At 36.2% G+C, this 17929-nt stretch overlaps 1 protein-coding gene across 1 annotated transcript in view; it reads right to left on the bottom strand.

Annotated features, from left to right (window-relative positions):
* The window catches only part of LOC121378532, a 65474-nt gene extending 49401 nt beyond the window's left edge, over positions 1-16073 (bottom strand). Inside the window, exons 1-5 of the mRNA XM_041506743.1 lie at positions 15952-16073; positions 14573-14745; positions 13935-14175; positions 4983-5972; positions 331-1458 (exon numbers count right to left, since the gene is read on the bottom strand). Coding sequence (XP_041362677.1) covers positions 331-1458; positions 4983-5972; positions 13935-14175; positions 14573-14731 — 2518 coding nt within the window. The 5' untranslated portion in view covers positions 14732-14745; positions 15952-16073. The remainder of the gene's footprint in view (positions 1-330; positions 1459-4982; positions 5973-13934; positions 14176-14572; positions 14746-15951) is intronic.
* Positions 16074-17929: the final 1856 nt, after the last annotated feature.

Here is a 17929-nt window from a genome sequence, read left to right as displayed (position 1 = left end):
CCGAGTGTAGGACTGTTCACTGTATACATACAGTTTTATGTTTAGTTTCAACACTGATTGTAGTATAGGAAGGAAATGTTTTATTTAACTATACACATTTTATTTACGGTTATATGGCATCAGACATATGGTTACGGTGATTGTAGTATAGTGTTCACTGTGTATATAAAGTCTGAAGTTTCAACGCTGAGTGTAGTACAGTGTTCACTGCATATATAAAGTTCAGAACAGTTTTATACCTGATGTATGTATATTACTGACACACATGCATTAAAAACAACACAGACATTTTAAATCCTACATGATCTAGTAACAAGATGGCATTCAAACCTTCATATATCTTGCCGGCTCCACCCTCACACAGGTGTTGTCCAGATTCATCAAAGAACTCTCTCATCTCGTCTCTGCTCATCTCAACGGCCGTGATGTTGTTGGGTAGATTGTCCTCCTTCGCTTGGATCCCCACCATCTTAGGGGCAGTTTGGCTGGCATCATCTTCACTTTCCAGGTCCGACTCAGAGGACTCTGCATTGAGGGCCGAACCATCCACAGATGGATGGCCAGCAGGGTGGGTACTTGCATGCTGGTCACTGGCCTGACCATCCCCAGATGGATGACCAGCAGGGTGGGTATTTGCATGCCGGTCACTGGCCTGACTATACCTAGATGGACGGCCAGCAGGGTGGGTATTCGCGTGCAGGTCACTGGCCTGACTATCCCCAGATGGATGACCAGCAGGGTGGGTACTTGCATGCTGGTCACTGGCCTGACTATCCCCAGATGGATGACCAGCAGGGTGGGTATTCGTGTGCTGGTCACGGGCCTGACTATCCCCAGATACAAGACCAGCAGGGTGGGTACTTGTGTGCTTGTTACTTGCAGGGTTTTCTACATTCTCGATCACAGAAATCTTGCTAAATGAGCTACTTAGTTGTCCGCCATTTGGGATACTGCTGGGTGCAATTGATGGGAAATTGTCTGGCATTATATATGTATCTCCTAATTCCATCGGCTGCTCAGCAGCAACAGGAGCAAAAGCGTGTGGCTGTGATGGCTGCTCATTCGGGTCTGTTGCAGCATGTGACTGCAATGTTCCTGCTGTTTCCACCACACTAGCAGGAATGATATTTATGTTACAATTAATGGTAAAATTATCAAATATATCAGTTCCTGCAGATTCCAAGCCATCAACTAGATTTTGGCCAATGGCATCTGCAATGTTGCCATTAATAAGCTGCATAGGAAAGTTCTGAAAAGCTGCTGGTGTATATGCTCCAATAAAAATTACTATGGAACCATGTGTTATTTTTCTCAACATAAATGACAGTTTTTTAAGAGCGTTTGAAATGCTTTCAGAATATGTGTCATTTTTCATTATAATTCTGAAAGCATCTTTTGTTATATCTATGCCAGAATTATAGATGTCAACCGATAGCCTCAAGAAATTTGTAGACCAATCTGCAAAACAAATAAAACTTAGTTGGACATGTCAAGCATGAATGAATGAATGAATGAATGAATGAATAAATAAATAAATAAATAAATAAATAAATAAATAAATAAATAAATAAATGTTTTTGGTCAAAAGACAAGTGTTTTGAGCTGTGGTTAATTGTATTCAGACAGTTAAACCATGATATGCAATATGTAACACAAACAATTAACACCATGAATCAAACATTAAAAAAAGATCACCACCTATATAAAATGGAAAATAAATATCACTTCCTGTTCAATCTATAAAAGATCCTTTGCTACTCATGAAAATATGTAGCAGGTTTCCTGTAAAGACTATATGTATGTACCAGAATTTCCAAATGTTTGATATCCAATACAGGGTATGCACTTGGGATTTTTTTGTCTTGAATGGCCCGCGACCACATTTCGTTTAAAAAAAACTTACTTAAATTGCACTTTAAAAACATGTTATCATATCATACAAACAATAATAACAACACAAAAGAAGGAAACAGAACTTGTTTTAGTTTTATTACAAACTGTTGTAATTAAATTATAATTATTATGTTGTCACGGAACCCACACAATCCACACAATCCAACATCTGGACTGTTTTACCAAGGCTCGGTCTTGGAATGAATAAGGTGCTTTTACGGTCGTATGATGAGGAATTTAAAAAAATACTACGCTGACAGCAACCTATGCAAACAATAATCACATCCACTAGAGAAATAAACACACAACACAAGTTAAAGGCATAATCATTATTTAACAACACTCGCATGTGCACAGGCAATGATAGCTACATGTTGTTGATATTGTTCGCAGTAACGATTGTGTGTTTGGTATAGCAGACTCGGTTTATTCCTTAAGGAACAAAAATTGTCAAACACAATTAACTTCGGAAAACTTCAGGCTCCTAAACAAAATCTTTCTGCGAAACATAGAGTAAAAGAATGTGACGAGTTGTTCCGATTGTAACTAAATGGAAAGTAAAGACGGACATGGCCGAGGTGTTCCAATTGAACAAACAAATACATTTACGTGGCCAAGGTTTTCCAAGTACGTAATCAAAATCAGCAGAGGCATTCCAAATCGCCGTAGACTGTTTGATAGACTGGGGAAATGGTCACTATTATGTCCTATATGGGTTTGGTTGCACAGATACTAATAGAAAACCATTTGGAAACAATAAATAAAAAATAACTTTTCCATCTCTTACAGACATTAGTTATTTGCATTTTGATACAAAATACAATATGCGGAAATTTTCGGTCACCAGGCGGGCAACACATGATAAGGTTTTGACTTGCCCAAAGCTATTTTGACTCGCCATGGGCGATCGGGCAACAGTAAAGTGCACACAGACAACAGACAATATGATTGATTCATTAATGTGCTCCAGTGGTGTCGTTAAACAAAACATTTTTTTAAAAAGAGACACAGGTGATTATGTACAGTTTGTGCCATTCTCATGGAAAAACTCCATGCAAATGTTGCCACCCTTTCACAAACTTTTATTAGCCAAATACTAAATCAGTAAATGTTGTAGCAATTTTACATAAACATTAGCAATTTTCTATTCTGGCTGTTTCCGATTAACCTACTGTAAGTCATATCGAATGGCCGGCGGAGAGGATTAAATGTTCAGGTGTATTCTGGCTGTTTCCCTTTAACCTACATGTGTCATAGTGTATGTCATATCGAATGGCCGGCGGAGAGGACTAAATGTTCAGGTGTATTCTGGCTGTTTCCCTTTAACCTACATGTGTCATATTGTATGTCATATCGAATGGCCGGCGGAGAGGATTAAATGTTCAGGTGTATTCTGGCTGTTTCCCATTAACCTACATGTGTCATACTGTATGTCATATCGAATGGCCGGCGGAGAGGATTAAATGTTCAGGTGTATTCTGGCTGTTTCCCATTAACCTACATGTGTCATACTGTATGTCATATCGAATGGCCGGCGGAGAGGATTAAATGTTCAGGTGTATTCTGGCTGTTTCCCATTAACCTACATGTGTCATATTGTATGTCATATCGAATGGCCGGCAGAGAGGATTAAATGTTCAGGTGTATTCTGGCTGTTTCCTTTTAACCTACATGTGTCATATTGTATGTCATATCGAATGGCCGGCGGAGAGGATTAAATGTTCAGGTGTATTCTGGCTGTTTCCCTTTAACCTACATGTGTCATATCGAATGGCCGGCGGAGAGGATTAAATGTTCAGGTGTATTCTGGCTGTTTCCCATTAACCTACATGTGTCATACTGTATGTCATATCGAATGGCCGGCGGAGAGGATTAAATGTTCAGGTGTATATGGTCCAATTTCAGATGAGTGATTTTCAGCTCGCTACATTTCAATTATGGCAGAGACTGCAATGTTTAGAATAGTTGTAATGTCCAAACTGACAAACTGATGTATTGAGATAAACAGTTGTAATAGAAGTGGTGTAGGCCACACTCACATAACTAGATGTATTGAGATAACTCGGTGTTGTCTTTGATCCACTTTTCTTTCTCTTTTGTGTAACAATAAATACACAGAACCACATACCATTTTATTTTTGCCATGTTGTTTACTGCATGAGTTTACAGTGCGCAAGAATGTTATACCAAGAGACTATAGTGCTCAAGTGGTATAAATCTTGCGCACTATAAATGAGTGTGTTTAATAATAAAAGACATCATTCGGGTGAACACGTACTATGCATGTGAGATTTTCTATTACTTTTATTGCACGGTCAGAATTGTCTTTATAACTATAGTTAGGTTAAATGGGTATGTAATAAAATAAACAAACATTCAGCAAAAGTATATACTCTAGAGCGATTCGATACATATCCCGATACTTGGGTCATGATACGATATATATCACGATACTTAACTTTTCATATCACTCATCAATAATAATAAAAATACACATTTAATAGTTTTTTGTTTAGTAAATTTCGTAAACAAAAAATAAACCTATGGTGTACATGAAGACATCAACGTCGAGGACTATTAATAGACATCTCAAATGCTGGGGAATTCCAGCAACTGAACGTCGAAATTATGTTTCTATTGCTCTACTTAATTCCAAAAATTTCTGCTTCAACTTCTTTACCAAAAATTATTAAAACATGAATGTATCGTATTGTATCGCGATACAGCTGTCCTGAATCGATGTATCGTATCGTGGCCCTCGCATCGCAATACGATACTGTATCACCGTATCATTTCATCTCTAATATACTCAGTAAACCTCATTCTTGTATTAAGATTATCGGCAATGTTGCATTTCCATACACACTACGTATATAGTATTTTCTTACAAATTCGATTTTAACTGTATGTATCACGTTTCTATTTGCAGATTTGTACAAACAAAAAAAAGGTTTTGTTACTTATTTATATTTATTTTGTTAAATTAATGTCAAAATAATGCCAAATATTTGGTAGCCCACCAGGCTTAGAATGGTTTACACTAAATTACCAGCTGTCTTCAGTTGGAATGGTTTACTGTACAAACTTACCAGCAGTCTTCAGTTTATTTGCCTCTTCGCGCGGAAAGTTGATTTGCACCAGAACATCTCTGTTTTTACTGGAATTCAGGATGTGAGTTATTGGTGGATCACTACCTCCATACATTGCTGACCTCAGCTTCTCTAGTGCATTTCTGACGAAGGTCAGTGGTCGACGAGATAAATAAGAACTAAGATCATGTAACTTCTTTCCAACTGCAGGGTCGTCCCCTGACTGAACCTCATGGGCCACCGAACGGAGGATCTCAGCAACTTCAGCTGATGATGATGATTTGACGCTCCTCTCTATGGCTATGGCAAGTTTTGACCTAACCTGCAGGATTTGTATTGCAGGTCCCACACTCCCTATCAGATGATCAATGTCGATAGCCTCTTTATCAGCAAGACTACGAGGGGGAGTAGCAGCAAAATACTGAGCAGAGTCAGAATCCAGATGATCTGTAGGTGGGTTAAAGCTTGCACCTTCAGTCGGAGGACTCTCTGTGGTGCCCTGGAGTTGTTCAGCAGCTTCTCTAATGCTGCTGACATCTCCTTCCCGAAATATCTTCTTTGTGAGTAAAATGGATAAAAGCTTCCACCTATTTTTTTTAGCTTGTTCCTTGTTGGCTCCTTGGATGTTATGTAAAAACATCAGCTTGTTGATATCATCTTTTGTAAGATCACAGCCGAAGTTGTAAAGTAGAGCAGTAAACTTACTAATATATGAGCGTATCATTGGTACAGGCATAGTGTGTTGTGTATAGAAGTCTTTTATCTTCTCAGACAAAATGTTCTTTTGCATCATCTCCAGTGCTTCTACAATTGAACCCACTTCACCAATGTGTATGATTTTTCCATCAATCAAGATGTTAAAGAGATCCATCACATTCTTAATTTCATGTTTCTCCTTCAAAACATCTCGAAAGAGGAATCTTAATTCATTCAGATCATCTCCGCCAAGTTCCTCTGCTATCTCTGACAACATGTGTCGAAATCTTTTATCTGAAAAAAACATTTCATAATATGAAGGAGTACAATAAAACATTTATATTGATATGTATTATGTATTTCTGTAAAACTAAATATTTAAATCCATTTTAATTTGAATTTACATGTTCTTGCATATATTACTTAATAAACTTTTGGATTGGTCAAATATACATATATTATAAATATTTATTTATTTAAACAAAAGAAACATGAATACTTTAATATATATTTTTTAATTTTACAATTAATTCAGCAGACTTTCAAAATGGGTTTAAAATATTCACAAGACATTGGTAAATTTAATCACTGGTGTAGGAAGCGGGGGGCAAGGGCAGACCTGTCAACCCTCCCGGATTCCGCGGGAGTCTCCCGGTATTTGATCAAATCTCCTTTCCCCTGTGCGGGAGACAGTTTCTCCTGTTAAATGACATTTTTGTAAGCATAAAAAAAAATTGATCCTCTTTTGTCAAAATAACAGAAGGGAAGTAACTCTGCCTTTTTTTTTCATTCGGAAAATGTCGACTACTTTCGGTTTCCGAGAATGTAACAGGCCGAATTGCCCCGACTGTTTAACCTTTGCCGAAGTGAGAATTGTGGGATAGCCTATTTATATTGTTAAAAAAGCACATGGAGTTTATAAAATGATGTGTTATTATAATGTTTGTTGTCATCGTAATGGCTACGAAGCGTGTTGCCGCTAATTAAACAGGCTGTGTATTGACATTCAGTGTTGCCATATAAAAAAAAAAAAAACTATCCAATTTAGTTCTAATAACACCTCTGAATTGTAAAATGTCTTTCCACTGGATTACATAATGCAACTATGACAAATCTGAACTGCCAGACTCCGGAGTTGACAGCGATACACACGATGCATGTTAAAATCACATGTCACAGCAAGACAACGAAAAGACCAATTAGCTGTATAAACATACTTGTGTCAGTTAATTTTGTATGTTTGTGCGGTAAAATGTTGGTTATAAGGGTACACTTCAAGAAATTATTTTTGTACAATTAAAAAATGTTGTTTGATATTGACATAAAGTTACTCACGGAAATGGGTATAATTCCGGTATATTTCACACGATGTCCGTAATGAGGTTTTACTTATGATTAATGAAAATACAATGTTTATTGCATCATTATAATGATTTTAAATCAGTACCACGCCACCGTTCCTCATTATAGTAAAAACTGAATATTAATTTATAAGATTTATATAAATTTGTCTTCGGTACTTAGGTACACTAACCACAAATGATAATGTAACGCAACCTGTAAGGCAGTAAGTGTAATACCGTAAATGTACTAATTAAAAAATTTATTTCTTGTTCATGTTCTTAACATTTTTGGATAAAATATTATTATTTTTTTAAATATGTATTAAATCATAATAATATTTAAACTTAAAAAAAACAAAAAAACAAAAAAAAAACATTTTTTTTTTTTTTTTTTTTAATGCCAAGATCTAAAGTTAAGAAGTATATATGACATTATAAAGTATTCATATAACTTATTGTAATAATGTTTTTTTTAAATCTTGCGATTTTGGGTTAAATTGTGTGAATTTAAAAAATCTCCTGCTTTTTGACCAAATCTCCTGCTTTTTCAACACACACCTCCTGCTTTCTCTTGACTAAAGGTTGACAGGTCTGGGCAAGGGGGGTATGTGCCTCCCTACTTTTCAGATATTTTGCTTTATAATAGTGTAAAAGTGTGTAAATATAAAAGTGTGCACCCCCCTTCCCCCCCCAACATGTTTTGGCACCTTCCTACGTCCCTGTTAATAGACTCAAAAACTAATGGGATTTGAACTGAACAGTTTAAATAAATTAAAGAAAACTAAGTTAATATTTGTGTTACTTTGTTGTTCAATATACAATCAAATGTCGCTATCTTTTTATCAACAACTATTATGTTTATCTCGAAATTGTTGACTTCGTCCATTCAATATCATTAATGACCGTTGACTGTATGTGCATTGCAGGCCTTATGGTTTAAAATATACAAGGGGCATAAAACAGTTCGCCGAATTCAGCTTTTTACAGGCTAGGCATGCTGTTTTAAAGGTAGGGTAAACTCAAATAAGAGCCTTATGTGTTGGAAAGATGCATACCCGGACCACCAACACATACTGACACTTTAACAAATGAAAAACGCGTAATTTTAGAATTAATAAAAAAACATGATTATTTCTTCTAACTGGGGGCAGCCATTTTGTTTCGTTTTTGTGACGTCCGGTGGTATAGCTTGGGGTGAAGTGACGTCAGCTCCGTCCAACCCCTCTTAAGCACAGTGTAAACAAATGATCTAATTTATGACAAGACCCTTAACTTTCATCAACCTGACTTGTAAAACAACATAAATGACTTGATAGTATAATAAACTATTTAACTAAATATATTTCAATTTGCATCAATAGAACGAAATGGAGTTATAGTATTTTTCTCTTTAAAAAAAAACAAAGAAAAAATGCATATTATTAGGCCTATTGGTAGGGTACGTTCGTTCAAAAACGACCACTCACGATACCTAAGTGATAATTTTCTTTTCTTTGGGACTACGTAATTGGTCAGTTTTGTGATTTTAGATAGGAAATTCTACTTAATCAAGGGTTTTACAGAATTACTTACAGGAATAAAGCTGGTAAAGTCCATTACGATTTGAGATTATCACACAATACCCTGTGATCTTAATAAAAGAGGCACGTCTTTTTAGTGTACCTAGACACAGTGTCTAGGGACCATCTAAATATACACCTGCTAATCAAGAACCACAGGTACAGGCCATGGAAAGAAAAGACCAATTAAGCAAGAAAACACTCCGACTATTATTTCAGTACGTGGGTTAATTTATATACAAAACATAATACAGTTATTTCAACACTTTGACAATGGTGGTTTATTTTGTACTGAAAAACCACATAAACCACATATACACATTGCTGTGTTACTGGGATAGATATTATTACAGAACACTGCGATGCATCCACAAAAATCAGGCATGTTTTGTTTCTTCAGTTCGAGGACTAATTCCTGACGTGACATGTTAGGTATTACGTAACCACCAGCACGTCAGAGGGCATATTCACTGGGATTGTACAAAATGGCTGCACCCGTTATATATAATAGCCGTCACTTTTAACCGTTTTATTAATTAACTATACAATTATACTTGTTGATATTAAGCAATAATGCGCATTATGTATTGTTGAATATGCACACCAGTCCAAAAGCCTTGCTTTAGCATTCCTTTAAGTAACTGATAATAACTCATTTTGGGTGGGCCTCCCCAAAATATGTTCACTCAATTGTCTGTATTATAATGCTATTCATCGACATTCCCAATTTTATTTTATATGTCTTTTTCTGAATGGTGAAATTATACTTGTACAATGTTCACTTATGTGCTCAGTGGCTTAAAATTAACATTAAACGGCCATTTGAAGAAAAATGTTACTGGCCCTCATATTCAACTAGCCCTCCAATTATCGCAATGAAATTTAACAATGCAGCCAAATTGAAAACTAGAATGTTCTTTGTCAAATATAGTCCGTTTGCATCAAAAGAAAACCAATAATAAATAAATGAATAAAGTTAAAATTCATATAAAAACATGTTATTAAGTTTTAAACTCATACCAACTGAAAACAAAAATTGGAAAAAAAATCCATTATGAATAAAAATGTTTTTTGGTGGGTTTTTTTTTACAAATTACCATTAAATTATATACAGATTAAATCTCATTTTGTATACAAGGGTGAAGACAAAATGCTAGAATAGCTAAGGTATGCAGCTTAATAAACTTTGTGGCGATGCAAGAGAAATGAAAGTTCCAGTAAATGATTTCCCCGGGATTGGCTGTCCTCCTATAGACGAGGCACTAGTTCCATGGAACTATTCACTATTTTGCCAAATACTCATTGGAATCTGCGTTGTGCAGAGATAGGCCCCGATTACGTATTACGGTTTTGTCGTTCAAGATTACCTTTGATTTTCCATCAATTGCCTTAAAACATGTATCAAAAAAGAAGATGCAGTTTGATGGTATTTGAGATGGTATGGGTTTAAAACCTAATAAATTGATGTTTGTTTTATATAAATTTTATTTTTATTCATTACGAAGTTATATGTCATCGGTTCCTGTTTGACACAAACTGAATATTTTCTGCCTCAGGGAAATATAATATTTGGTGTGCGTGTGTGTGTGTGTGCGTGCATGTGTGTGTGTGTGTGTGTGCGTGAATGCATGCGTGTGTGTGTGTGTGTGTGCACGTGCGTGTGTGTGTGTGGGGGTGCTTTATTTGGATATTGTAAATGCTACGGAAGTAGGCTACTAATAAAATAAATCTGTGAAAAAAAATCAAAACAAACATTTCACCCAAATATATGATGTACTTTGGTATCATATTGCAAAGCATAAAAGCGTACTTATTGTTTAGTAAAGTAATCTTTGGACGGTTATGTCATCATCAGGTAAATCTTGGTGTCAAGACTTTAGATCTGATCTGTTCTTATTTCGTGTTCTATGTCTTCTGCTGCCAGATCTGTAGTTCGCACCACAACAGACACGGTGTGTTTTGTCACATTCAAATCAGTTTCTGTGCATTTCTTTTTTAACTGGCACCATATTTGCCAGACCCTAAAATCGATGGTCGCCCAATGGACTATCTTTGTAAAATTCTTAGTCACCCTTAGCCAATAAAGGTCTCCCCGGGCGACTGCTAATTTCCAACCCTGATGCTCTGCTGTATAAAACTTCCTTCGGTGAGCTCCACGCAGTACATTTTTAAGAAGACCAGGGGACCTTTGATGGAAGTTAAGGTAGGTTAAGAATTAAATAGAACACTAATACTTCAATTTCCATTTTGTGATTCAAACAGTTGGGATTGGTCAACAGGCATAGGGTGGCTATTTCTGTATGCAGGCAGTTGTTCAACATTACATGTATTTTGGGTGAAACCAGTCCAACCAGAGAGGACTACTGACTTTGACTCCATCCTGTCTGTCTGTCTGTCTGTCTGTCCCTCACCTGTTTGTTGTACTGTATACCTGTTATCTCTCACCTGTTTGTTCTACTGTATACCTGTAATATCTCACCTGTTTGTTGTACTGTATACCTGTAATCTCTCACCTGTTTGTTGTACTGTATACCTGTAATCTCTCACCTGTTAGTTGTACTGTATACCTGTAATATCTCACCTGTTTGTTGTACTGTATACCTGTAATCTCTCACCTATCTGTTGTACTGTATACCTGTAATCTCTCACCTGTTTATTATACTGTATACCTGTAATCTCTCACCCGTCTGTTGTACTGTATACCTGTAATCTCTCACCTGTTTATTATACTGTATACCTGTAATCTCTCACCTGTTTATTATACTGTATACCTGTAATCTCTCACCTGTTTATTATACTGTATACCTGTTATCTCTCACCTGTTGTACTGTATACCTGTAATCTCTCACCTGTTTGTTGTACTGTATACCTGTAATCTCTCACCCATCTGTTGTACTGTATACCTGTAATATCTCACCTGTTTGTTGTACTGTATACCTGTAATCTCTCACCTGTTTGTTCTAATGTATACCCGTAATCTCTCACCTGTTTGTTGTACTGTATACCTGTAATGTCTCACCTGTTTGTTCTAATGTATACCCGTAATCTCTCACCTGTTTGTTGTACTGTATACCTGTAATCTCTCACCTGTCTGTTGTACTGTATACCTGTAATCTCTCACCTGTTTGTGTCATACTGTATACCTGTAATCTCTCACCTGTTTGTTGTACTGTATACCCGTAATCTCTCACCTGTTTGTTGTACTGTATACCTGTAATCTCTCACCTGTTTGTTGTACTGTATACCCGTAATCTATCACCCGTTTGTTGTACTGTATACCTGTAATCTCTCACCTGTTTGTTGTACTGTATACCTGTAATCTCTCACCTGTTTGTTGTTCTGTATACCTGTAATCTCTCACCTGTTTGTTTTACTGTATACCTGTAATCTCTCACCTGTTAGTTGTACTGTATACCTGTAATATCTCACCTGTTTATTGTACTGTATACCTGTAATCTCTCACCCATCTGTTGTACTGTATACCTGTAATCTCTCACCTGTTTATTATACTGTATACCTGTAATCTCTCACCCGTCTGTTGTACTGTATACCTGTAATATATCACCTGTTTGTTGTACTGTATACCTGTAATCTCTCACCTGTTTGTTCTAATGTATACCCGTAATCTCTTACCTGTTTGTTGTACTGTATACCTGTAATGTCTCACCTGTTTGTTCTAATGTATACCCGTAATCTCTCACCTGTTTGTTGTACTGTATACCTGTAATCTCTCACCTGTTTGTTCTAATGTATACCCGTAATCTCTCACCCGTTTGTTGTACTGTATACCTGTAATCTCTCACCTATTTGTTGTACTGTATACCTGTAATCTATCACTGGTTTGTGTCATACTGTATACCTGTAATCTCTCACCTGTTTGTTGTACTGTATACCTGTAATCTCTCACCTGTTTGTGTCATAGTACTGTATACCTGTAATCTCTCACCTGTTTGTTGTACTGTATACCTGTAATCTCTCACCTGTTTGTTGTTCTGTATACCTGTAATCTCTCACCTGTTTGTTGTACTGTATACCTGTAATCTCTCACCTGTTTGTTGTACTGTATACCTGTAATCTCTCACCTGTTTGTGTCATACTGTATACCTGTAATCTCTCACCTGTTTGTTGTACTGTATACCTGTAATCTCTCACCCGTTTGTTGTACTGTATACCTGTAATCTCTCACCTGTTTGTTCTAATGTATACCTGTAATCTCTCACCTGTTTGTTGTACTGTATACATGTAATCTCTCACCCATTTGTTGTACTGTATACCTGTAATGTCTCACCCGTTTGTTGTACTGTATACCTGTAATCTCTCACCCATTTGTTGTACTGTATACCTGTAATCTCTCACCTGTCTGTTCTACTATACACCTGTAATCTCTCACCTGTTTGTTGTACTGTATACCTGTAATCTGTCACTGGTTTGTTGTACTGTATACCAGTAATCTCTCACCTGTCTGTTGTACTGTATACCTGTAATCTATCACCTGTCTGTTGTACTATATACATGTATCTGTAATCTCTCACCTGTTTGTTGTACTGTATACCTGTAATCTATCACCGGTTTGTTGTAATGTATACCAGTAATCTCTCACCTATCTGTTCTACTATATACCTGTAATCTCTCACCTGTCTGTTGTACTGTATACCTGTAATCTCTCACTGGTTTGTTGTACTGTATACCAGTAATCTCTCACCTGTCTGTTGTACTGTATACCTGTAATCTCTCACCTGTCTGTTGTACTGTATACCTGTAATCTATCACCGGTCTGTTGTACTATATACATGTATCTGTAATCTCTCACCTGTTTGTTGTACTGTATACCTGTAATCTATCACTGGTTTGTTATACTGTATACCAGTAATCTCTCACCTGTCTGTTCTACTATATACCTGTAATCTCTCACCCGTCTGTTGTACTGTATACCTGTAATCTCTCACCCGTCTGTTGTACTGTATACCTGTAATGTCCCACCTGTTTGTTGTATTGTATACCTGTAATCTCTCACCTTTTTCTTGTACTGTATACCTGTAATCTATCACCAGTTTGTTGTACTGTATACCAGTAATCTCTCACCTGTCTGTTCTACTACATACCTGTAATCTCTCACCTATTTGTTGTACTGTATACCTGTAATCTATCACTGGTTTGTTGTACTGTATACCAGTAATCTCTCACCAGTCTGTTGTACTGTATACCTGTAATCTCTCACCTGTCTGTTGTACTGTATACCTGTAATCTCTCACCTGTCTGTTGTACTGTATACCTGTAATCTCTCACCTGTTTGTTGTACTGTATACCTGTAATCTCTCACCTGTTTGTTGTACTGTATACCTGTAATCTCTCACCTGTTTGTTGTTCTGTAGTCACATGGCCCGTGTTGGGCCCAGGGGTAGACTCAGAATTGGCGTCAATCTGCAGGAAAGTGTAGGAAGGGTCTAGAGACTTCATGGTGTTCTCCAATTTCTCACAGAGATCCTGGTGGCCCGTCAGAACCAAGGCCTGACAGAAAACAGAAAACGTTCCCTTTTGTCGCCTCACCAGGATGTCAAGAAGTGCCCGTATCTTATCCGACAGGGTTCTTTGGACCTATCAAATGGCAAGAATAACAAAACACAGAGAAGTTTTAAAAACTTGTAAAGCATTTTCAACATATTACCATATGACTTCACTACATCATAGTACATGTATTTTCATGTGGACCTGAGGGTGAACTTAGTCAAAATTCTGACTAAATTTGCCAAGTTACTAAAAAAGAAATGGGGTAAAGAATAAACTCTGCATGTCATTATTATTGAAGGTCCCATCACAGTTTGATTTACTGAATTATTACACTTTTTAAAAATGAAGAGCTCTTACTAATTAAAAAGAAACAGACAAATTTGTGTACATCGATCAGTTCTGATTTAACAAAAATGAAAGTAAAGTAAATTCCTATCAAGAAAGTAAAAAGTCTGTGAACCATAAAAATATACAGGTTTCTTACCGTCACTATTTCCATCATGGCATTTGTTACAATCTGTTGGCTCAATAAATGATCAATAATGAAATTCAAACTGTTCTCATCAGAAATGTTTGACACAATAGCCACACGATTTAACTGAAAGCACTTTGCCTCCATATCCTCTTGTTTAACAGCAGGCATTGTGAAAGTAAAAACTGAAACAGAAAAGATAATAAACAACTAAATAATATGCAATATATTTCAAGACATTTTAGTAATACTGTAATACAGCAAATACACACAAGAAAAGAAGATATAAATATGTTATCATTTCAAACTGTGAATTGTAAACAGCAAACATAAAATATTAAAGATATAAATGTTATCATTTTGAACTGTGAATTTACAACAGGCAACTCAAAACACTAAAGATATAAATATGTTACTTTGAACTGTGAACTGTAAATAGCAAACACAAAACACTAAAGATATAAATGTTATAATTTTCAACTGTGAATTTACAACAGCAAACTCAAAAACACTAAAAATATAAATATGTTACTTTGAACTGTGAACTGTAAACAGCAAATACAACACTTAAGATATAAATATATTTATCATTTTGAACTGTGAACTGTAAAAAAGCAAACACACAACACTAAATATGTTGTCATTTTGAACTGTGAACTATAACACAGTAAACACAACACGAAATATGTAAAATACTGCCAGACACATCTTAAATAATTTATGAAAGTATAGGAAGGGGGGGGGAGGGTCAGTATTCATCTAAACAGGGTCTTTTATTAGTTCAGCATTTCATGTTGAAGTGGGTTTTTGATATGCTTTTTTCCACAATCATGTTTAGTTTTTTTCTGTAATTAGGTTCACGGTGCTTTGGGATGTTTTTCAGTCATTAGGTTCACAGTGTTTTTCTTATTTCAATATTCACATCGACAGTATTTGCCAGCAGGTTTTATTTTTGTTTGGGGGCAGGACAGTGCCCAGTGGTACAGCGTTCGCTCGATGCGCGCTTGGTGTGGGATCAATCCCCGTCGGTGGGCCCACTGGGCTATTTCTCGTTCCAGTCAGTGCACCACGACTGGTATATCAAAGGCCGTGGTATGTACTACCCTGTCTGTGGGATGGTGCATATAAGAGATTCCTTGCTGCTAATTGGAATGAGTAGAAGTGTCGACAGCGGGTTTCCTCTTTCAATATCTGTGTGATCCTTAACCATATGTCTGACGCCATATATAACCGTAAATAAAATGTGCTGAGTGCGTCGTTAAATAAAACATGTCTTTCTTTCTTTATTTTTGTTTTGCTAACATTTGTGTTGAAAATGTTGGTTGTTTTTTCAGTATTTATTTTGAAAGTGTTTGAAGTTTTTTACTGTTTTGAAATAGGTACCAAATTACCGAATGTGGTGCTGCTAATTATGACGGAAGAATTTAAGGCCGAGCCAGTTGAGGAAACTGCAAAAGACGACGACAATCAGAGTACTGGGAATGAGAAGAAGATAATAATTCAGCGATTCAGGACATACATCACCACAATCCTGGAAAAAAAAACATGTTATAAATAATAATACTTTTTAGAAAATGTGGTCACGTGATCTTTGGACAAAATGGAGGCGAAATGTACAGATACGTCCAAGAGAAAAAAAAGTCGTTGTAATTTTTTTCTTTTCAAAAGAAGGTGACTTAGAACTTCACCATGCATGAAAAAGTTGGCGAAATTTAGTATGATAGGGCGATTATTTCACCCACGTCGCCCCCTTGCATGATCCCTTTATCAAACATAGAGTATACTTGTTTCTATACCTTATAAACCGCATCAGTCTATTCTAGAATAAATCGAATCAATTAATTACAAAATAGGAAACCATACGAGTGTTAACAGAATAAAACACTTTTTGTGATTGGTTGTCTCTGATGTTTTAAAAGATCACTTTCGAGGAATTATAAAGAAAGATGAAAAAAAAGCCCAATTGATTTTGTAGTTGAATGAGAATCTGTTTAGTCCTTATAGCTTACATATATTTCAGGGATTACAATATTGTTTTAAAACATTCAAGAAATGTTTGTCAAGAACATAATTATTATACTGAAAGAGATGTTTCTAGCTCAGGTTTCAGCCAGCTACATGTATATTCTTTGTATGTAAGAATATGGCTATTAGAGGATGTTAGTACTGTATTACTAAAAAATCTGTCAATTAGAAAATTTTCAGGGACCAAAGGATAGTTAAGTATTGGGCTTTAAATTGCACCAAATCTTGATTTGAAGTCATTAGAAAAACAATTATCACAAGTACGAGCGTGGCAGTCGACTACCTCTTGCAAACAACTTGTAGTCTACTGTAAATCAGAAGACAAAAATGTGAGTATATTAATATGGGGTCATTCATGGTGAAATTAAAGTTGTGCAATTTATATGTATGCATTATATTCCAGGTTAGCTTAAGGCTACGTCTTGGTTTTTGCCAAATTTACTTGTTGCACCAAGATGTGCGTTTGTGAGAGAAAAAAAAACATCACTCTATTAATCCAGTTTACAGTATATACCCATAATAAACCAGCCCAAATTATGGGCAAATATTTAGCAATTGGGATTGGTCAACATGCTTAGCCTACTGGTATATATAAAAATCTTTCTTTACATTATACATGAAATGTTTAAAGATACTATCACAGGCCATAGGATTTCAAATTCATGAGGAAACACTTGTTCAGTCCTATGTCTTATGATCATGGGAACCAATTGAAAACTGTTTAAAAAATATATATATATATATATACATATAATTTCCGTTGAACAGTCATAGTTCCATAATTTTACATCTTATTCAATATAATAATCATGGTTCCATAATTTTACAGACATGCTACCGAGATGGTACCGAAAATTTCAATTGTTTTAGTGAAATCCAAAGGCCTGCTATCAAATATTAAATAAGATGTTTTTCAAGCATGAGCTTTATGTTTACACAATTTCAACTGTCACAATGGGCGTTCGAGGTGCGTCAACTCCTCAATAGGTGGTGTTACGCAACAACAACGTGACACTATGAAAAACAAGGCAGTAAACGACTGCGTCTATAACATTTTGTAAAAAGTTCTATAAATAATGCCTTCTTCGTGTTTTTGTGTTCCTCAATACCAGGTGACGCACCCTCCCGGGTGTTGTGCGAACGAGTGCTCAAGGAGCTTTGTGGGATGCCTTGAAGTCAATACGTCGACGTCATCAACATCTGACGCAATCATCAACAAAAGAGATACGTTTCCACCAACTTTGTCTAAAACGCGACTGGCGGGCTTTCATCTACATATCATTCCCTTCCAATCATTCCCTCCCTTCCTTCCCTTCATATATCATCTTTAATGCCCGGTTAACT

This window comes from Gigantopelta aegis, chromosome 8, assembly GCF_016097555.1.
Source record: "Gigantopelta aegis isolate Gae_Host chromosome 8, Gae_host_genome, whole genome shotgun sequence".
Taxonomy (NCBI): domain Eukaryota; kingdom Metazoa; phylum Mollusca; class Gastropoda; order Neomphalida; family Peltospiridae; genus Gigantopelta; species Gigantopelta aegis.
Note: the sequence above shows the minus strand (reverse complement) of the source record. Positions and strands in the feature narration are given on the sequence as shown.